This window comes from Armigeres subalbatus, chromosome 1 (genome assembly GCF_024139115.2).
Source record: "Armigeres subalbatus isolate Guangzhou_Male chromosome 1, GZ_Asu_2, whole genome shotgun sequence".
Classification (NCBI taxonomy): Eukaryota; Metazoa; Arthropoda; class Insecta; order Diptera; family Culicidae; genus Armigeres; species Armigeres subalbatus.
In genome coordinates, this window is record NC_085139.1 from 220,954,521 (window position 1) to 220,976,928 (window position 22,408).

Consider the following 22,408-nt stretch of genomic DNA (forward strand, 5'->3'; position numbering starts at 1 on the left):
CGACTTCTTCTTCTTCATGCAACCTTTAATCGCCAATTGCGTTTGGGGCTTTAGCCTTCTCTTCAGTCCCCTGGCAATATGTTACACGCACGCCGATTTGAAAAAGTACCCGAGATTTGTGTAGATGTCATCATATCATGTCGGCTCGAATCCTCATTTCGTTTTTCGGATGTTTCGTTTGTCGTCGTCGCGACGTTCAGTTGTTCGTCGGGTATTTTGGAATGCAGTTCGGTCTGGGTGTCCGCGAAGCAGCTGGGAAGAAAAAAGTTTCTTTCGAAAAGTGTAAATTTTGAGTGCTGGCAATCCACCGTCGCCAGGCAGTACAATTTCGCGAAACAAATTCTCCCCGCCGCGCTCGATTCCGAATCGGTTTGGGGCTAAAACGTTTTTTTTTTGTTTCTTTTGTATAATCAAAGTGTCTTCCTGTACGTGTATAGAAAGTGTGATTATTTTGTCTTCCGAAGTCAAATCGCGGAAGTGTCTGGTCCCGAGCCATCATTTTGTGTTAGTGAAAAGGGAACAAAACAACGGGAAGGATGGTTAGGGAACCTCCTTCGCTGTACAGTTCCTGCCTGCTGGCCTATGTGCGGAACCTGGATCAAATGATTTCCAAAAGAATGAGCACCGTAGTCGATTTACGGATGCTGCCGACGGCAGTACTGGCTAGCGTCTTGGAACAGGTAGGTGAAACGGGGCAATACTTCCTGCTCGCTAATAGAGATGACTAATATTAGTAGCATATTGGGACTAGTGAGTCGTCTTCACTAGAAGAAACGAGAAAAAGAATTCGGATTCTGCGTCACCCCTTCCCAAGGACATCTAGAAGGTGACAATTTTTGATCTCCCGATTTTCGCCAACTGTTGTTGTTATTGTTGTTTAGGCAACCCACCATAGTAACCAGGTTTTTGCTTTGAGCAATGCATGAAAACGGGGAAAGTCTTTGAGAAATAAAAACGTCTGTACGTGCGAGTGGTTGGATGCAGGGTTGCCACACAAACTGATTTACTTTATTCGCAGATTATGTTCCAACTTATGAAATGGTCACTTCAACTGATTAACTGGTAATAAACTTATACGAATGCCTTTAACTTTCGTATAAATATGTTAATTTTAAATAATAATAAGTATAAAATATGTATCATTAATGCGTAGAGTTGGGCGAGGTCGTGGTTCATCCTTCGCCCCACACACCATCCTCTTGCACGCGACCAAAGATGGTCCTAAGCATGCGTCTTTTGAATACTCCAAGTGCTCACAAGCATGGTCTAAGTTCCATGTCCGAAGATGACCACCGCTGTGATGAGCATGACTCCCACAGATGGTTCGCCTTTGTATTTCACGAGAACCATTATTATCAGCCGTTAGCAAGGATTCAAAGTAAACGAATTAATCAAGTACCTCGAAGTTATCCTCGTCTATCTCTACACTGATTTTCAGCAGGGCCATATAGCGCTCCGATAAGCTCACAAGCAAGTACTTTACCTTCGTAGAATTTGTCACCAGTCCAACCCGTCTCGGGAAACCTTTTTTCGCCCATGATCTTCGTACGTGGTCTATACTATCCTATACCACCTTGAACGCAGACACTGCAACGAGGTAGTGGTCGGATTCAATATTCGCACTGCGGTAAGTGCGTACGTTCGTGATGTCGGAGAAGAATTTACCGTCGATTAAAACGTGGTCGATTTGGTTTTCCGTTACTTGATTAGGTGATTTACATGTGGCCTTGTGGATATTCTTGCGGGGAAAGAAAGTGCTTCGGACTACCATTCCACGGTAGGCTGCAAAGTTTATGCATCGTTGGCCGTTGTCGTTCGATACGGTATGCAGACTATCCGGTCCGATGACCGGTCTATACATTTCCTCCCTTCCTACCTGAGCGTTCATGTCACCGATGACGATTTTGACGTCCCGCAGTGGGCATCCATCGTATGTCTGCTCCAGCTGCGCATAGAACGCTTCTTTCTCGTCGTCGGATCTCCCTTCGTGTGGGCAGTGCACGTTGATGATGCTATAGTTGAAGAAACGGCCTTTTATCCTCAGCTTGCACATCCTTGCGTTGATTGGCTGCCACCCAATCACGCGTTGGCGCATCTTTCCCAGCACTATGAAGCCGGTTCCCAGCTCGTTGGTGGTGCCAAAGCTTTGGTAGAAGGTAGCCGCTCGATGCCCGCTTTTCCACACTTTCTGTCCTGTCCAGCAGATTTTCTGCAGCGCTACGACATCGAAGTTGCGGGGATGTAATTCATCGTAGATTATCCTGTCGCAACCTGCGAAGCCTAGCGACTTGCAGTTCCATGTTCCAAGCTTCCAATCGTGATCCTTCATTCGTCGCCTAGGTCGTTGCCGATTGTATCGAGTCGTATTATCTTCTATGTCTTTCGTAATAGTTGTTTTTAAAGGCGGCTTATTGGGCCTGCGCAAACCTCCTGTCTCGTCGGAGGGCCGTCGTGTCAGGGCTGTTTAGCGTCCCACCTAACACCAGGACTTGGGCTTGTGCGCTTTGAGTGGCACACGGTCGCTTTGGCGGAGCCTACTTGCGGATTCATGCAGCTTTTTATAGAGGTTTAACAGGGCCCACTGTCAAACCCCACCACATCCTAGGCAGGCGCCACAACTCGCAGATGGCCTGGGGAGGGATCGTCAAGCCCTTGGACATAGTCCCTGCTGCCCCTGTCCTAGACCCCTGGCCCCTATACCGTTACGAAAATTATATATATTTATTTGTCATAAGACGAGTTTGTACTATTCCATTTATTTCCACTACTTTATTGTACCTTTGACAGATACGTATTTCGACCTCAACAGTAAGGCCGTCTTCAGTGTCTCGTACTTGACTTAACATCCTAGACCGGACCGAGAATCGAACTGGACATTTCCGGACATTTTCTAAAAATGGTGTTAACGAGTAGTACTTATCGAGCTCTTTAACAGAAAAATAGAAAACATGTATGTTGTAATTTGGCGCATACGTCACTTTCTCAGTTTACGGCAGTGCAGGAGTCTACGAAGGAATTATCTGAGGGGCTTCTTATGAAGGAATTCTTGAAGAAACTCCCGAAAAAAATCTTAAAGAAGCTTCCTTTAATGGAAATTTTGTAGAATTCAGTAAAAAAATACTTAGAGGAAATTTTGCAAGAATTTTCGGAGAATTTCCTGGAGAAACTTTCGGAAAAAATCCTGGAAGAACTTGCGGAGAAATTCCTGGAGGAGCTTCTGGAAGATTTCCTTGGGGAACTTCCGGAGGAATTCCTGGAGAAACTTCCAGAGGAATTGAAGGAGCTTTCGGACAAAATCCTGGATAAATTTCCCGACTAAACCCTGGAGGAACTTCCGGACGAAATCCTAGAGGATCTTCCAGAGAAAATCCTAGTGGAATTTCTGAACGAAATGCTGGATAAACTTCCGAAGGAATTCATTGAGGAACTTTTGGACGTAATCCAGGAGGAAGTTCTAGACGACATCATGGAGGAACTTCCAGACGAAAACTTGGACGTACTTCCGGACGAAATCCTGGAAAACCCCCGGATGAAATCCTGGAGGAACTTCCGCACGAAATCTTGGAAGAGCGTCTGGACGAAATCTTCGAGAAACTTCCGAATGAAATCCTTGAGGAACCATCGGGCGGAATCCTGAAGGAACTTCCGGAGGAATTGCTGTTGGAACTTTCGGATGAAATCCTGGAGGAATTCCCGGCCAAGATCCTGAAAGAACTTCCGAACGAAATCCTCGAGGAACTTCCGGACGAAATCCTGGAGGAACTTCCGGACGAAATCCTGGAGGAACTTTTGGACGAAATCCTGGAGGAGCTTCCGGACAAAATCCTGACGAAACTTCCGGACGCAATCCTGGAGGAGCTTCCAAACGAAATCCTAGAGGAACTTCTGAAATAAATCCTGGAGGAACTTCCGGAGGAATTCATGGAGGAACTTTCGGACGAAATCCTGGAGGAAATTCTAGAGAACATCCTGGAGGAACTTCCAGACGAAATCCTGGAAGAACTACCGGAGGAATTCATGGAGGAACTTCCGGACGAAATCCTGGAGGAACTTCTGGACGAAATTCTGAAGTTCTAACTTCCTGGATTTCATCCAATCCTTCACAATTGCGATCGAGTGGACTGCAGTCAACTCCACCTCTTCGATCGATTCGCCGTAGACCTGAAGATCGTCAGCGAAGCCGACGATTACCACGCCCACCGGGAACTTCAACCTCTAGACACCGTCGTACATGACGTTCCATAACACCGGACTCAGTATGGAACCTTGCGGAACCCCTGAGGTTATGTCAACGCACTTCCGACCCGCCCCGTGTCGTATACCAGTACTCGATGCTGGAAGTAGCTTCCGAGAATCTTGTACAGGTACTCAGGAGCGCATCTGCAATAGCTGCCCAACTGGCACTATTGAATGCATTCCTCACGTCGAGAGTCACTACTGCACAATAGCGAACTCCCCTCCTCTTACGCTGGATAGCTGGATCTTCGCGGATAGTGCCGTGACGAGCTCTTCGACTTCGGTGATCTCGTCCAGGTCTTTAACCCTTAGATTCACCTCCGTCGTGAGTGCCCTCACCTTGACCGTCTCGCCTAGGACTTCCTCCGCCAACTTCTTGTAGCTGGCGCCCTTTTGCGTTACGCCCCGATTCAGCTCGAGGATCATCTCGCCCATCCGGGTACGTCTTATTTGACGTACGTCGGCGCCGAGCTCACCGAGCTTGACGTCACTCCTCATCGCCTTCAAGACGTCCGAGTACTCCGCCGTGATGACTAGGGCATCGCCCCTAGAGCGATTGGCGCCTACCCTAGACTTTTTCTCTACCCTCATTCGCCTGGGCCTTCGTTTCGGCCCTTGACGTCTTCGGTTTCCTCTTGTTCTTGACCAGGGGGCGTCATCCCCCTTTATTTCCCTGGTCTGGGACGGCTGAGAGCTCTCAGCCTGCCGTAACCCCATACCACCGTCTTTCCTGGGTGGACGGACCTTTCCAGGTCCGTCTTCCCCCGGTTTTGGAGGTACCTGGCCGGGGTTCAGCATCCCAGCCCCACTACCCTTGTTCGGGGTAGTAACCCTCCGCGTTTTGGAGCGGCCCCCAGGGAGCTCATCCCCTGGAGACTGTCTCCCCAGTTTTTGTGTCTGCTCCGTTGGAGCAGTCACCCCCGACGTGCCCGCGAATACTTGAGCCTCAGTCTGGGTAGACTTTGGCACCACCGTCTACGCTGGCGCGCCCTCGGTCGATTCGACCTTGCCCGAGTCCGCGATTCCTTGGGCCTCAGTCTGGGTAGACCGACCGCCCTCTCCAGCTTGGCGTCCAACATCGACTTTCGAAGTTTCAGCAGGCTCCTCTTGAGGTCCTTACTGATATTATGGTTCGATGACGCAAAGTCGATGATGGCGTCCAGCTGTTCCGTCGCCACTTCGAAGGCCGAAAGCCCATCGCGTTTGCGGTTCATCGCCTCCACAAGCCATGGGCCGTCAATAACCCCTACCGGCGTTTTTTAAGGCGAGAGGAAGGTTGAGTGACCCACGCTGGCGCTGCGCACTGAGCTGCCGAATATTGCCTCTGGCCTCCTAGGCGGAGACCTGAACAACCCACCTCTTGCGAAGGGGTTGTCGCCTACACTACTACCACTAATTGAAGAATTGACTTGGTTTTCCATTTTGGTCCCACGAGTTGCTCGGGAAAAGAGGTCCACCACACCAGAGCCCAGCATGACGCGGTAAGCGGCAATTACTGTGGAGGGTGCCCAGGTAACCCACAGGCTCCGTTAAAGGCCTAGCTCATTATTTCACCCCTCTGGCCATGCATCCCCTCGGCACGGGTCGCTTAACGCCTTGGGATTAGGGGTCAGGGACGATGGTCCCTTTGGTCGCACCCTCTCACTATAGCTGATGTCAGAAGGACAGCAGTGCCCAGGCTGCACTACCAGCTAGCTACAAAACCCTTAGCTGGCGGTCGATTGTCATCGGAAGACTCGTGGAAGCGTGAGATTGGAACTTGTGAGGACCAGAGCTGTGTAGGTCGCTCCTACCCAGATGTCAACTCACCATTTCGCAGCCCATGTATGTGTGTATGTATGTATGTATGTGTCTATGTGTATATGTGTACAACATTTTGTAGACACACTTTTTGGAACTTAGCATTGGTTGAATTACTCGCAACAAGTTCCATTCGACTGAGAATCCTGTCCCATTATTTGCTATTGAAAATTTGTCAGGTTGTACTATGGGATCAGAATGTATGGCCAAAATACTATTTTCTATGCGCAGTGGCGTCGCGTTACCTCACTTTTTACCTGTGCACTGACTCAATGAAAATTTTAATATTTTGACAGCTCAAATGGAAAATAAAATGGTCAGAGTCAGTTAAACTAATCATAATCTGGCTATTCTATGCATTTTCGCACACCAATTCCTTAAATTTAAGTCCAGTGCACAGGTAGATTGAGGTTAGGGAAACGCCACTGTCTATGCACAAAACACGCTGAAAAACACCCACTCATATTATTCAGTATTCCTTTTTGCACGAGAAAGGCACCAACACCGCTAGGTGGATTAATCAGGGTTTTTCTTATACATATCATTAATGTCGTTTTCGGTTTTAAACCTGGGTCAGGTCCGACTCTGAATAACCGAACGAAAAACGAATCGGGATCGAGTCAGCATGATGGTATTAGTGAGAACTCAGGCCCTATTATCTGTTTTGTTTTCAATTCGAACTTTTATCAGCTGGCAGAAACAGACATATTTTATCTATTGAATTTTGTTATTAGTGTTATTTTTTCTTGTTTTATGAATTATGGGGGAAATCAGACGTTTCTTCTGTTAATTGTTTAATGACTAAAATGACTATTAATCCATCAATAAATTAATGTGATTAGGAGCTTGTGATGAATGACGACGGCAATGTGGATTGCCGTGAAAGAATTTATGCCAATCCGTGTTTCCCGATAAACTATTATGCTGATTCTATATGGCTTTTCGGGTAACAGTGATTGTGTTACAGTAGATTTGAATAATTATCAATTATGTCATTGAAATGGAACAGAACAAGAAAATATGGGAACACTTAGTAAAAAATCCAATACAAAATTTATTTAGATTTGGTGCCTTTTATTTTAAAACAAAGAATCAAATCATACAAGAGTTGAACAGCATTCTTTTTTGCTATTTGCATTCTTTCTGCTATTTTTCTCCCCAGAGGGGACCATTTGGGATAAATTGCGATTTCGTCAGAACTGCAAAAACCAAATATACAAAAGAGGCAAATAATTTTTCACTACAAAATCTAAAAAGGAGATTCAACATAATAAATATCAATGGGAATAAATATGTCTTTGTCGGTTTTTTTAACGAATTACAATTAAAAACCTTTCTTCCACTCAAAAATTATGCACAATTCGTATGAAAACTGTTCCTAAATTTGTTGAAGGCAACATAGTTGCTAAAGCCTTATAAATGATTAATGCCAGGGTTAATACATTATGTGTATATTTTTCAAATCCATAACCTTGAACAAATTCTGCACAGAACTGCAATAATGAATAAAATAATGGTAAGAACATTTTGGTATAAATAACTTCATAGCGGCAGATACTCTGTACGCTATTTTCCCATTGAAGAGCAATTATACCTAAAGTATATGTACGGATACACAACGTAATAGTGAATAAACAGCAGCTACCTTCTCGTCACTGCATTTTATAAATCACATTTTCAACAAAATGATCAACCCTCATTTTTGCCTTTCTCGTACAACAAAGTTGTACCGAAAGGCTATATGATTGCTCCAAAAAAGAACTTTTGATAGAATGCCCGGCGACCCATAGTGTCATATACCGATCGACTCAGCTCGACGAACTGAGGTGATGTCTGTATGTGTGTATGTATGTATGTGTGTGTGTATGTGTACAAATTTTGTAGACACACTTTTTGGAACTTAGCATTATCCGATTTACTCGCAACATTCGACGAGGAATGTGGTCCCATTGTTTGCTATTGAAAATTGGCTTGATCGGACATTGCATTTCGGAAAAAAAGTACAAAAAACAAAAAAAAAAAATTTGTATTGAAAATGGTGGCAATGCATTTTAATCAATGCAAAAACATGCAAAATGATCGAAAAAATGTGATCTATTCCCCTAAAGAGCTTTTTTGACCTTTCTAATGTGATTTTTTCAATATATTTTATAATGCACGAGAAAGGCATCATCACTGCTAGGTGGATTATTCTGGGTTTTTTTTATAATGGAGCTACCATCTGAGGTAATCAGCGAAAAATATGTCGATGTCTGAACACGATTCACCATCAGAGAAACTTGAAGACAGCACAACATTAAAATAATCAATTTTTGCGTGGAAGACAGCAACAAAATTGATAAATTTAACAAATGAAACAAACAAAATCATATACCCATCTTTTACGTTTTCATTTAGCGTAAACATAAATACCAGTTTGACAGTTTGTGTTCGAATGTATTGGTGAATCTAGGTTGGATCTCGATAAATCGGCAGAGCGAACCTCATTCATTTTGGGTCGGATCTGGTACGGATGGCGATCCAACCTGAACGAATAACCGAACGTTTTGACAGCTGTTAAAGCGGATCCGGTGCAGAACTAGGTTCGACCCAGCAATAATCGAAAACGACATAAGCGCCTGCTTTGGCAAAAAAGTATTAAAAATATTAATAATAAATAATATTAAATTTGAATGTCAAAAAAATTCAACCAGCATTCTGAGTGAAAGAGTAAATATTTCTCGAGCATCATACACGTAAAAAAAAAATGTTATTTATTATTAAGATTTCTAATACTAAGTAAAGTAAAAGTCTTTTTTGCCTAAGCAGGCGCTTAAGGTCTGAAGGAAGGGTTTTCCGTTTAAAAAAGCACGTGGTAGCACTCTCTGAGAGAGAAAATTGCTCAATTCAGCCCGCCAGGCCAGAATGACGCTGTCAGTGTCGCCAAAATTATTTAATCATTATGCAGTTTACAATTCCTTTAGAATTTTCTGTAAAAGGAGAACAAAAGGAATTGGCAATAATGGGGAATAAATATATCACTCATTCAGTGGTTCGGGGAGAGAACAGCAACAGCGCCAACCAATCACGCAATGAGGAGATCAAAATAAACAAACTTCTGCTGGTTTTGGAAAATGAAAACTTGAGCCTTTTCTAGAACAACATTAGAAAATATCGTGAGAGGATTTCTGTACAAGGTTTCCAGACAAGCTTTGGAAGGGATTTGGCTAATAACAGTGGTGCTTGTATAAATAAGACAAATAAGACAAAAAAGATAGTTAAGACAAAGAAGACAAATAAAGTAAGTTCATCCAGGAATTCCTTCTGAAGTTCCTCTAGGAATTCCTTCGGAAGTTGCTCCGGGAATTCCTTCGGAAGTTCCTCCACGAATTCCTTCGGATGTTTCTCCAGGAATTTCTTCGGAAGTTCTTCCAGGAATTCCTTTGGAAGTTCCTCCAGGAATTCCTTCGGAAGTTGCTCCAGGAGTTCCTTCGGAAGTTCCTCCAGAAATTCCTTCGGACGTTCCTCCAGGAATTCCATCGGAAGTTCCTCCAGGAATTCGTTCGGTAGTTGCTTCAGGAATTCCTTCGAAAGTTCTTCCAGGAATTCCTTCGGAAGTTCCTCCAGGAATTCCTTCGGAAGTTGCTCCAGGTGTTCCTTCGGAAGTTCCTCCAGGAACTCCTTCGGACGTTCCTCCAGAAATTCCTTCGGAAGTTCCTCCAGCCAATCAAAGTAGCAGACTTTTAGTGTGAAAGAAAAAACTCCCTAATCAAATTTTTACAAATGTGCTCCATTGCACCTATTTGGGTGCAAATGTATATGTAGATGAATACGTAATTAAATAACGTTTTTAATGACCTTTTTGTGTGCACATTGCATTGCTTCGAGAATTTTAGTTGTCATGAGATATTTGTACTTTAAAAATAGTGACATTGAAATGGTGTCGCGTTACGAAAATAGTCGTATAAGTGATACTATACAAAAAGTACAAACATTGGAAAAAAATATTTCGTATTCTCTTAGTACTCGTCAAGAGCTTTCTTTTCGTGTATTGAAATTCAAAATCGGAGCATTTCCCATGAATTTACACTAGGTACAGAAATATGGTGTCGCGTTACGCGAATTCAATGTGCTTCTGAAATAAGGCATAGAAAGCTTTCGGTTTATTGATACATTATCACAATGGCTTAGAAATTGAGAAAAAGTTTTTTTAGTAAATTAGGGCTTGTACATGAATATCGTAACAAAATTGGGGGTGCAACGGGGTGTGTCATGTGGTTGGTAACCCTCCACACTACAAAAAATGGGATCTCATACAAAAATGTTACGGAGTGATGGGAAAACACAAATGTTTGGTGTTGCGTAGTACTCATTAGACTGATCGACCGATCCAAAAAACCGATCTGGATTATAATTGGGTGTAACTAATATAAAAATAGGAAAACCGATTACCATTTATTTCCTTTTAAAAACTGGTTAAGTTCTAAATTTGTGCCGGTTAGTCGCTCAAACCTTGAAGCCTCCTTTCAAGAGGCCCGGAAGCCTCCTTTCACAAGGCTAGAAAGCCTCCTTTAAAGAGGCTTCTGTTGAACAGAATACGGGACATAATTTTGTACGCCGAATTGAGGAGGGTTATTCCTCGGTGATTGGCGCACTCCAGTTTGTGCCCCTTCATAAAGAGAGGGCAAATGAGGCCGTCCAACCAGCTAGAAGGCATTTCCTCGTCTTCCCATATTTTCGACATAATATGGTGCAGAACTTCATAAAGCTGCTCACTGCCATGTTTGAGAAGTTCAGCAGGGAGCTGGTCCTTCCCCGCAGCCTTATTGTTTTTCAGCTCTTTAACAGCTTTTTTAACCTCATCTAGTGTAGGTGACTCCACAGCTTGTCCATCGTCGCTAATATTTACATTGACAGACTCATAAAACCTCCGCATATCGTTCTGCTCCAATTTTTCCTGCGCCTCACTAATAACTTGTTCTTCGTACTCTTTTTTTTCCTGCGGTGGGTTAGTTTTTCGGCTGCTCTTGCTTCCTTGTACCGATCTTTATTCGATCGGGTACCCGACACCAACATTCGGCTCCTGGCAACGTTCTTCTCGTCTGTCACTCTCTGACACTCCACATCGAACCAACCCATCCTGGGTCGCCTCTGTGCGGTGCCTACCACTTCTCGTGCTGTTGTGCTCACCGCTACATGGATCGACTCCCATAGATCGTTGATGTTGTCGCTAACGTTGATTGCACTTATCCATTCGTCAAGCTTCTGGCGGTACTCAGCCGATACTCCTTCCGCCGACAATTCTGGATATTGTAACGCATCGTTCGCTGTGATCTTTCGTTCGATACAGTTGACAACCGTGATCGAATTTTACTGACAACGAGGGGTAGTGATCATAGTCAATGTTCGGACCTCTGAATGTCCGCACATCGATAACATCCGAGAAATAGCGCCCATCCACTAGAACATGGTCTATCTGGTTGCAGGTTCCACCATTTGGGTGTCTCCAGGTGTGCTTCATCTGTGTTCTGTGTGTGTTCATCTGCTTGCCCATCACTACGAAACCAACTCCATGCTCTCCTTTTCCGCCGCCGCTGTGATAGATGTTATACTTGAATGCAGTGTTAGTCGTGGGGTCCACGGCTCGGAATTCACATTCTCCGGATCTAGGTCATCGGACTTCTTGAATAGCGGCCACGTTCACTCCAACCTTCTGCAGTTCACGAGCCAGAAGGTTCACTCGTCCAGGTTCATTTAGGGTCCTGACATTCCAGGTACCGAGTTTCCAATCATAGTCCTTATTTCGTTGCCGGGTCGGTTGCCAAAAATAACGTTCTCTTTTTCTCCTATCTCCATTTTTCGTGGTATTTGAGAGGCTTCAGTAAGCTACCTTACCGGGGTCGCGTTACCTACATCGCGCTGGTGGGGCTGCCACCTTAGGTATAGCTGACGCGATACAGCATTTCGTTAATCAGCCGCTGGGTACCAGGCAGACGCTGTTTGAGCCGCACCTCCTGGTGAACAGACGCTCGAGGCGTACCTTCTCACTCTAGCTGATGTCAGAAGGACAACAGTGCCCAGGCTGCACTACCAGCTAAGTACACAACCCTTAGCTGGCGGTCTTTTGTCATCGGACGACCCGTGGAAGCGTGAGACAGGAACTTGTGGGGACCAGAGCTCTGTTGGGCGCTCCTTCCTTGATGTCAACCCACCATTTTGCAGTCTAAATTGAAATTGTAATTGTATTTATTATTCTTACGAGAACCAGTTCATCAGGTCAAGGAAATTGTAATGTCAAAACTTGAATTTGAAAATGTCTCGAACAATTGAACATATTATATATATTGATCGCATATTTGTAACATTTGCATTTTGGTTGATTTTGTAAATCATTTGTCAATCCTCCCCACAAACTCAATCATTCCCAGCTTACCACAGATAATCAAAATAGTAAAGCTTATTTTACTGTTGTGGGATTAGATGCGGTAAATGGAGCTTTCAGAACGATTCACAGGCTTTTTACAAAATGAACAAAAATGCGAGTGTTACAAATATGCGATCATGGGCAATATTATGATGTGCTTCAAATATAAATAAGAACAAGAAAAGTGATGGATATAGGTAAGGTAGTCGAATATATCACTTTCAAGAGCTCTTTAACAAACAACTATGTTTGTGGAGACTAGACTAGACTACAATTTAAACTAAAGTTAATCTGTGTAAGAAAAAAATGCAGTAATTTTTTTTTTGTGAACAATGATCCCGACTCCGAAACGCCTAACGACTAATGGGTCTTTCAATTAATGATTACAAAAACGCGCAACTTGATTGCTGCATCACCATTACGCTCAAACAAAAATGACAATGAATTGATCAACGTAAAAGCCACGAACAACGCTGTTGGTGGGCAATATGAACCATCTTATCAATCAGCCACGCTACCAAATCATTTTATGTTATGTACCTGTTTCGCGCGAATCAGCCCCACGTACCGTCCGTCGCATCATCTTCTTGGGGACAGAAAATATGAACCTCAATTCCGCCAAAAGCGCGGGTAAACAAACGAATGTTTACTTGAGACGAGTCTTATCTGGTCGTTGATGCTAGCGCGGGGTGCACTCACTGCACTCACATAACAACAGCACTTGCCCATGCTGCTGGTCATTAATCAAAAATTACGGCGGAATCCATGCGGGGATCGCATCGCATCAAGACACAATTTGAAACACGCGATTATTCTTCGGCTCAGAACAACAACATATGACGAAGATAAGAGACACCTTCAACACCTATCTGCAACGGGGGGAGGTGTTAACATTCGTGCCACGCCTGAAAGGATGGCTGCGTGTTCGTCGGACCTGTTGAATCTGTTGGGGTAGTACGCCTCGATAGTGGACCTTCCAGACAAAAATACTGGTTTTAGAAGAAAGTGACCTGCACTATAAGATTGTGAGAGAAGAGATCGTATAACAATGTTTTAATCGTTCAGAATTCACATAACCTTGTTGTAGCATTACTTGTTATGCGATGTGAAGAAATTACTTTAGAGTTTAATTGAGGATTCACCTATTATCAGTTCCACTTTTTACCAATCTACTATATGCCGATACATACGCTGATGTCATGGAATGGTAAACAAAAAATCGCCAATGAATGTCGTGCTGAACGTGCTTATCTATCGGAGTATTTGGTGAGTTTGAAATAAACAGCAAAGAGGAGTATTACTGATTGATATAGAGAATAAGTGAAATTGGAAAATCGCGGACATCGTCACGACAATGGTGACGATGCCGGTGGGTCATCGTTTGTCTTGTCTTGATCATCGATCTCAATAGATACCACAAATGACTCAGTGCATATGACAACGTGATAATGGACAAAAATTGCGTGATGATTTTTTAATTAGTATTACTATTTTACTGATTCATAAGATTATTTTCTGGATCAATCCAGTGCGCAAAATGTGGTGAAATAGATTACACGGTCAATCATATATGCGACCAACATTGACTCCGCCTTCAAGAAATTTGCTCGGTTGGTGCTCTGTGCCTGATCGGTTTGACCGCGCTTGGGGATGTTTGAGGAAATGTTTTACGATTGACGAATTGGTTGGCAAACATCGAAACAGTTTGAATTAAGCTTGAGCTGCGAGGGGAGGAGTCAATGTGGATTAAATTACTTGAAGAGCATCTGTGAACGGCTTTGGGACAGTTCGTCGAATGACATTTAGTCGAAAGGACATTTGGTCGAAGGGACATTTGACCGAATGGACGTTTAGTCGAATGGAATTTTGATCGAATGGACATTTAGTCGAATGTTCAAAGCGAATTTCAGTCGGTAATAGTTAATTTAGTAAAATGGATAATTTGTCCATAGATTGTGTTTCAATTTGAATAAATAGTCCACAAGATACATGCAAGGATGTTAACGATCATTCAGTAATTTGCGTTCGATCATTTAGTAGTTTGTCAATAACACATTTCAGAAGCTGAATTTCATATCATGTTGTATGGTGGACCTCTAGTGCGAAAGTTTTTCTACAACTTTGCCTAATGGTTCGTTATTAGAATTTAACTAATAACGGAGTTAGAGCGCTAGTTGCAGTAACTTCAACTAAATGATTGGAATTTTGTTATCATTTAGTCTAAGTTACTGAAACTATAGCTATAACTCCGTTACTAGTGGAATTCAAACAACGAACCATTGGACAGAGTTGTAGAAAACCTTCGCACTAGAAGTCCACCATACACCATATTTTGAAATTCAGCTTCTGGAATGTGTTATTGACAAACTACTAAACGCAAATTACTGAATGATCGTTAACATTCTTGGATACATGGATGGATTGATCAGAGGAATCCAGTGGACGTGAGGAAGTGCAACCAGCAGCGGAAGAAACGAATACGAAAGCTAACGAGAATTTTTCACCTGAGCGAACGGAAACTTCTGGAAAGATGGATTATAAAAAAATTGAAAATCTACAAAAATATAAAAAATATTGGATACTGATGGTAAAATACCCTCTATTCTATTTTTCGGCACAAGTTCAAAAATCAATGATATCAATGTTATTTTGCCAATACTTCATTGTAGTCGGGTTTAGAACATTTCGTTGATAGTCGAATGACATTTCGTCGAAAGGACGTTTTGTCGAATAGAAATGTTTTTTTTTGTTCTTTTTATTGATACTCTTTCTTCCACTCAATATTTATACAATAATTAATTCAGTATAAAATTCAATTCCAACCATAATTCGTTAATTATTAGCATAGCATAGCAATCATAGCATAGCATATGTGATTGTACAAATCGTGGGTGGCTATACAATGCTCAATTGAGCAATCTACTGTATTTTGTCGCAAATCGGTACTTGGGATTAGTACCTTTTCCTATACAGTAGCAGTTGTATACCTGGCCACGTCCTTACAATCACGGAAGGAAGGGAAGGAATGTTAGTTCAACATCTACTAGTGAAGATGCAGGGAACCCATACTACCTTCATAGATGTCTCGGGAAGGAAAATTTGTGTTAGTGGGTAAGGTGAATAATAGGGAGCTCTATTCGACAATATAGAGCGTTTGTCAATAACAGTATATGGTGAAAAAAATATTAAAATATATTCATCAATTTACTTACGAACCGTCCAAAGGAGGACAAAGTAACCTAGATTTTACAAATGTTTCGCATTATATACAAAACACGTTCAACCGCACACTTATTCACCGAACATTCAAATCAGAACCAAAAACTCGGATTTTACGAATGTACTAAATCCTACCTGAAACACGTCCGATCACGCACCAATTGTTTACTCACTCGGCCGCGCGAACTATCTGCTTACTGAGCAGAAACACGACAAAACAAGCACTGACGGCCGCGCAATGCAGAACACAATATTTCGGCAAATCGCGCGATCGTTCTGCCATCCGAAACAAGAGCCAATTCGCACTGAACTAATTAACTTTATTACCGGCCGCGCAATGCAAAACACAACATTTCGGCAAATCGCGCGATCGTTCTGCCGTCCGAAACAAGAGCCAACTCGCACTCACCATAATTCGTTAATTATTGGCCGAAAATTTTATTTCGACTAAATGGTCATATGACCTTATGTCTATTTGACGTAATGTCTTTCCGACCAAGTGCCATTTAACGAAACATCATTTAACTTATATAGTGTCAGGAATATTCACCGTTTTCCTGTTATTGATTCTTTTTATGAATCCATAATTCTTTGGACAATAGTGGTGCAATACTATGTGACTTATTGGAACACCGCAATAAATCTTTTTTTTTTGTTAATTATTTTCGACTAAAGTTCCTTTCTTTCAAATATCCATTAGAATATCCGCTTTTGACCAAATATCCTTTCGACCGAATGTACGATGATTCTTCATGCTCAGGGATTGAATCCTAAAGAGAAAGAACAAGTCTCTCACTTATATATACGATATGTAGCATACCGCGAGAGACTTTTTTTCGCAAACTGTCATGATAGAGCTGGGAGCTGGGAGCTGCGGACTCGATCGAATCAAATTTTCAAGATATTTTGCTTGAAACTCGCAAATTTCCTCCCAGTGTTTACTGTACACGTTACGATTTTCTTACATTGAATTATCATTATGTTTATCTTTATAAAATTTAATTACAAAAATTTCGTCAATTGACCGCATCGTATATATTAACGTGTCGAATGTTAAATTAATTCATACCCTCCAGTTATGTTGAATCCGTCGATATATTTAAAATTACGCCAGTAAATTGAAATTAGTTGAAAATGAGCTATATTTAGTATGAGTTGATTTATACGTGTACTCTCTGGTCTATGCTCAAAATGCACAAAACCTCTCTCGATGCGATGGATGCTTTTTGACAGCTTACTTTGGAGATTCTTTGACACTTGTTTCGACTCTATCCGCAGCTCCCAGCTGTGCAGTAACCAACACGAAAAGAGCGAAAACAAAGCGAGAATCACCGTTTTTTCTATGCAGGCTACCTATCCGATTCTGTTTTTCGCACTTGTATACAAGTTTGATAAATTGGCTATCATGGCTTGTTATGATTCGGAACAGTCTTTGCCTCTCTTTTATCGCTGTTCGTTATCTATTGAGAGCGATTTCTGCAAACCCTGTTCATGCTACAATCTGATTTCGACTGAATGTCCATTCGAAGTAGTGTCCTTTCGACCAAATGGTATTCAACGAAATGTCTTTCGACGAAATGGTATAGATTCTCTGTGAGCGTAACTCCCATGAACTTTATTCAGGATTAATAATTGAGATTCTCACGTCCGAATGTGTGAGTGGCGATAAAAGGAAAACAAACACTCCTAGATGGTGTAACTCAGCAAAGCTTGGGTTAAAATGAGTATATTTCCATACATTTTCTGACTCCTTTGCCTTCCTTGTGATGACCCGATCAATTTTGAGGTTATGAGCAGAAGGAAATCAAACATGTATTTACACAGGCCGAATTACACATTAGTGTGCGAGCGCAAAACGACACTCATCTCTATTATTTTCGAGCGTCTTAGGGGAAAATGTTACACGGTTTTAAAGAAATTATCTTCCCTTTACTTCCATTAATTAGTGAAATTAAAAGAAAAGATTTTTTTTAAACCGTTTATTCAGGATTCCAACTATCCTTTTGATGAGAAAAATAAAGTGGATTGCCGCTTCTCATCTGTCATCGTTTTTCTTGAGGCAATTTTCTTTCATCATTTCTTTCTTCCAGGTAATTGGAAATCGTGACAACTAAATGAAATTCACCATTTCACATTTGCGTCTCATTCACTCTTTGTAAATTGTAATAACTACGCATAGCCGAACAATTTGCGAAGAATTCTAATATGAGCAGCATAATTTAAATCTAGAACAGCAGAAGAAAAAACAGCGTGCGATAGTTACGAATTCTCGGGGAGCATTTGCTGCTTCTGATTTCGATTTCGCTGAAGATGAAGAATCCCTTTGGAAGCATTGGCATTCGTTTGGACACGAAATTTATAAACGTCCCGATCAGCAAGGCATATCAATTATATTAATAATTGTTATTTGAAACAACGTGTGTAATAATCAGATAATATGTTCAATCAATGGTAATTGCCTCTGGTGATTAAACCACCCGACTTGGACATTAATTTACAATGTTATTAAAATTCATATGTGAATATGTACATTATGTGGAAGATAATGATTTGAAAAATGTATTGGAGGTAACCACTTTCTCTTAGGGTGGGACTCGAACCCACGACCCTACAGTACGCTAGACTGGTGCTTAAACCAACTATGCTACGAAGGACTTCCGTCGGCCTTCGCAACCTAGAGGCTACTGAATGAGCTCGAAATTCCCAAATTGGACGCATATAATATGATGATAATGTGTCTTTGGTCAGTTTTATTTCATATCAAAATTATAACAACATTATATTATATATATTTTTATCAAAATTAGCTAATTTTTTTGTAGATAGATATTGAAAAAGAATCGGAGGTAACTACCTTCAGTATAACTTGAACCCACAATCAATATTAATAGCCGGAATAAAGTTAACTGCCTTTACTATGAATAAAAATCCGTCGTTTGGATTTTTTATCCGTAATGTAAGCAATTACCTTCATCGTAGATTTTTGTATCGAAAAATTATATCAACGATTGTACTACTATGATATTTAAATTTCCAGTCTGTGCGATTTTTTTTATATTTTCGAAGACTAAAACAAATAAATCATAATATTAATATCTTGCGCTTAGCATTAATATAGATCGATTTCTCTTTGTAGATGTTTTCTTTTTATTAATGTGGCGAATTGCGGTAGCATCCCGGTAATTTTATAGTTTGGTGTGATAAAGGCGGCTTTCGGTCCTCTTGAAAGGAGCCTCCCGGGCCTCTTGAAATAAGGCTTTCGAGCCTCTTGAGAGGAAGCTTCCGGGCATCTTGAAAGGAGGCTTACGGTCCTGTTGAAAGGATACTTCCGAGCCTCTTGAAAAAAGGCTTTCGGGCCTCTTGAAAGGAGGCTTCCGGGCCACTTGAAAAAAGACTTTCGAGCCTCTTGAAAAAAGGATTTTGAGCCTCTTGAGAGAAAGCTTTCGGGCATCTTGAAAGGAGGCTTCCGGCGCATCTTAAAAGGAGGCTTCCCGTCCTCTTGAAAGGAGGCTTCCGGGCCACATGAAAGAAGGCTTTCGAGCCTCTTGAAAGGAGGCTTCCGAGCCTCTTAAAAGGAGGCTTCCGGGCCTCTTGAAAGGAAGCTTCCCAGCCTCTTGAAAGGAGGCTTCCGAGCCTCTTGAAAGCAGGCTTGCGGGCCTAATGAAAGGAGGCTTTCGAGCCTCTCAAAAGAAGGCTTTCGACTCTCTTGAAAGGAGGTTTCCAGGCATCTTGAGACGAGGCTTTCGATCCTCTTACAAGGAGGCTTCTGGGCATCTTGAAAGGAGGCTTTCGGTCCTCTTGAAAAAAGGCTTCCGGGCCTCTTGAAAGGGGGCTTTCGAGCCGCTTGAAAGGAGGCATCTTAAGAGGAGGATTTCGGTCCTCTTGAAAGGAGGTTTTCGAGCCTCTTGAAAGAAGGTTTTCGAGCCTCTTGAGACGAGGCTTCCGGGCCACTTGAAACGAGGCTTCTGTGGCCCTTGAAAGGAAGCTTCTTGGCCTCATGAAAGGAGGCTTTCGGGCTTCGTGAAAGGAGGCTTCGAGGGTTTTCGAGCCTCTTGAAAGAGGGTTTTCGAGCCTCTTGAAAGGAGGCTTCCCGGCATTTTAAGATGAAGATTTCGGTCCTCTTGAAAGGAGGCATCAGAGCCTCTTGAAAGGAGGCTTCCGAGCCTTTGAAAGGAGGCTTCCGGGCCTCTTGAAAGGAGGCTTTCGAGCCTCTTAAAAGAAGGCTTTCGACCCTCTTGAAAGGAGGCTTCCGGGCATCTTGAGAGGAGGCTTTCGATCCTCTTGGAAGGAGGCTTCCGGGCTTCTTGAGAGGAGGCTTTCGGTCCTCTTGAAAGGAGGCTTTCGAACCTCTTGAAAGGAGGCTTCCGGGCATCTTGAGAGGAGGCTTTCGAGCCTCTTGAAAGGAGGCTTCCCGGCATCTTAAGAGGAGGATTTCGAGCCTCTTGAAAGGAGGCTTCCGAGCCTTTGAAAGGAGGCATCAGAGCCTCTTGAAAGGAGGCTTCCGAGCCTTTGAAAGGAGGCTTCCGGGCCTCTTGAAAGGAGGCTTTCGAGCCTCTTAAAAGAAGGCTTTCGACCCTCTTGAAAGGCTTCCGGGCATCTTGAGAGGAGGCTTTCGATCCTCTTGGAAGGAGGCCTCCGGGCTTCTTGAGAGGAGGCTTTCGGTCCTCTTGAAATGAGGCTTTCGAACCTCTTGGAAGGAGGCTTCCGGGCATCTTGAAAGGAGGCTTTCGAGCCTCTTGAAAGGAGGCTTCCCGGCATCTTAAGAGGAGGATTTCGAGCCTCTTGAAAGGAGGCTTCCGAGCCTTTGAAAGGAGGCATCAGAGCCTCTTGAAAGGAGGCTTCCGAGCCTTTGAAAGGAGGCTTCCGGGCATCTTGAGAGGAGGCTTTCGATCCTCTTGGAAGGAGGCTTCCGGGCTTCTTGAGAGGAGGCTTTCGAGCCTCTTGAAAGGAGGCTTCCCGGCATCTTAAGAGGAGGATTTCGAGCCTCTTGAAAGGAGGTTTTCGAGCCTTTTGAAACGAGGCTTCCGGGCTTCTTGAAAGGAGGCTTCCGAGCCTCTTGAAAGGAGGCTTCCTAGCCTCTTGAAAGGAGGCTTCCGAGCCTCTTGAAAGGAGGCTTCCGAGCCTCTTGAAAGGAGGTTTCCGAGCCTCTTGAAAGGAGGCTTTCGGGCATCTTGAAAGGAGGTTTCCGGGCCTTTGAAAGGAGGCTTCCGGGCCTCTTGAAAGGAGGTTTCCGGGCCTCTTGAAAGGAGGCTTTTGGACCTCTTGAAAGGAAGCTTCCGGGCATCTTGAAAGGAGGCTTCCGGGCCTCTTAAAAGGAGGCTTCCGGGCCTATTGAAAGAAGGCTTTCGAGCCTCTTGAAAGAAGGATTTTGAGCCTCTTGAGAGAAAGCTTTCGGGCATCTTGAAAGGAGGCTTCCGGGCCTCTTGAAAGGAGGCTTCCGGGCCTTTTGAAACGAGGCTTTCGGGCCTTTTGAAAGGAAGCTTCCGGGCCTCTTAAAAGGAGGCTTCCGGGCCTATTGAAAGAAGGCTTTCGAGCCTCTTGAAAGAAGGATTTAGAGCCTCTTGAGAGAAAGCTTTCGAGCATCTTGAAAGGAGGCTTCCGGGCCTCTTGAAAGGAGGCTTCCGGGCCACATGAAAGAAGGCTTTCGAGTCTCTTGAAAAGAGGCTTCCGAGCCTCTTGAAAGGAGGCTTCCGGGCCTCTTGAAAGGAGGCTTCCGGGCCTCTTGAAAGGATGCTTCCGGGCCTCTTGGAAGGAGGCTTCCGGGCCTATTGAATTGAGGCTTTCGGGCCTCTTGAAGGGAGGCTTCCGGGCCTCTTGAAAGGAGGCTTTCAGTCTTCGTGAAAGTAATATTCCGGGCCTCTTGAAAGGATGCTTCCGGGCCTCTTGAAAGGAGGCTTCCGGGCCTCTTGAAAGGAGATTTTCGGGCTTCTTGAAAGAAGGCTCCTGGGCCTCTTGAACAGAGGCTTTCGGGCCTCTTGAAAGGAGGTTTCCATGCCTTTTAAAAGGAGGCTTCCGGGCCTCTCGAAGGGAGGCTTTCGAGCCTCTTGAAAGGATGCTTCAAGGGCCTCTCGAAAGGAGGCTTTCGAGCCTTTTGAAAGTAGGCTTCCGGGCCTCTATAAAGGAGACTTTCGGGCTTCTTGAAAAGAGGCTTCCAGGCCTCTTGAGAAGAGGTTTCTGGGCCTGTTGAAAGGTGGCTTCCGCGCCTCTTGAAAGGAGGCTTTTATGCCTCGTGAAAGGAGGTTGACGGTCCTGGGGGAAAAGGGGCTTCCGAGCCTCTTGAAAGGAGGCTTCCGAGTCTCTGGAATGGAGGCTTCCGAGCCTCTTGAAAGGAGGCTTCCGAGCCTCTTGAAAGGAGGCTAGCGAGCCTTTTGAAAGAAGGCTTCCGAGCCTCTTGAAAGGAGGTTTCCGAGCTTCTTGAAAGGAGGTTTCCGAGCTTCTTGAAAGGAGGCTTCCGAGCCTCTTGAAAGAAGGCTTCCGAGCCTCTTGAAAGGAGGCTTCCGAGCCTCTTGAACGGAGGCTTTCGAGCTTCTCAAAAGAAGGCTTTCGACCCTCTTGAAAGGAGGCTTCCGGGCATCTTAAGAGGAGGCTTCCGGGCCTCTTGAAAGGAGGCTTTCGAGCCTCTTGGAAGAGGGTTTTCGAGCTTCTTGAAAGGAGGCTTCCCGGCATCTTAAGAGGAGGATTTCGGTCCTCTTGAAAGGAGGTTTTCGAGCGTCTTGAAAGAAGGTTTTCGAGCCTTTTGAAACGAGGCTT

The 22,408-nt window shown here is 43.5% G+C and overlaps 1 protein-coding gene across 1 annotated transcript in view; it reads left to right on the forward strand.

Moving 5' to 3' along the window:
* Window positions 1-218: 218 nt before the first annotated feature.
* LOC134205796 (amyloid protein-binding protein 2) overlaps window positions 219-22,408 on the forward strand; it is a 67,054-nt gene continuing 44,864 nt past the window's right edge. The window contains exons 1-2 of the mRNA XM_062681392.1: window positions 219-282; window positions 438-680. Coding sequence (XP_062537376.1) covers window positions 537-680 — 144 coding nt within the window. The 5' untranslated portion in view covers window positions 219-282; window positions 438-536. The remainder of the gene's footprint in view (window positions 283-437; window positions 681-22,408) is intronic.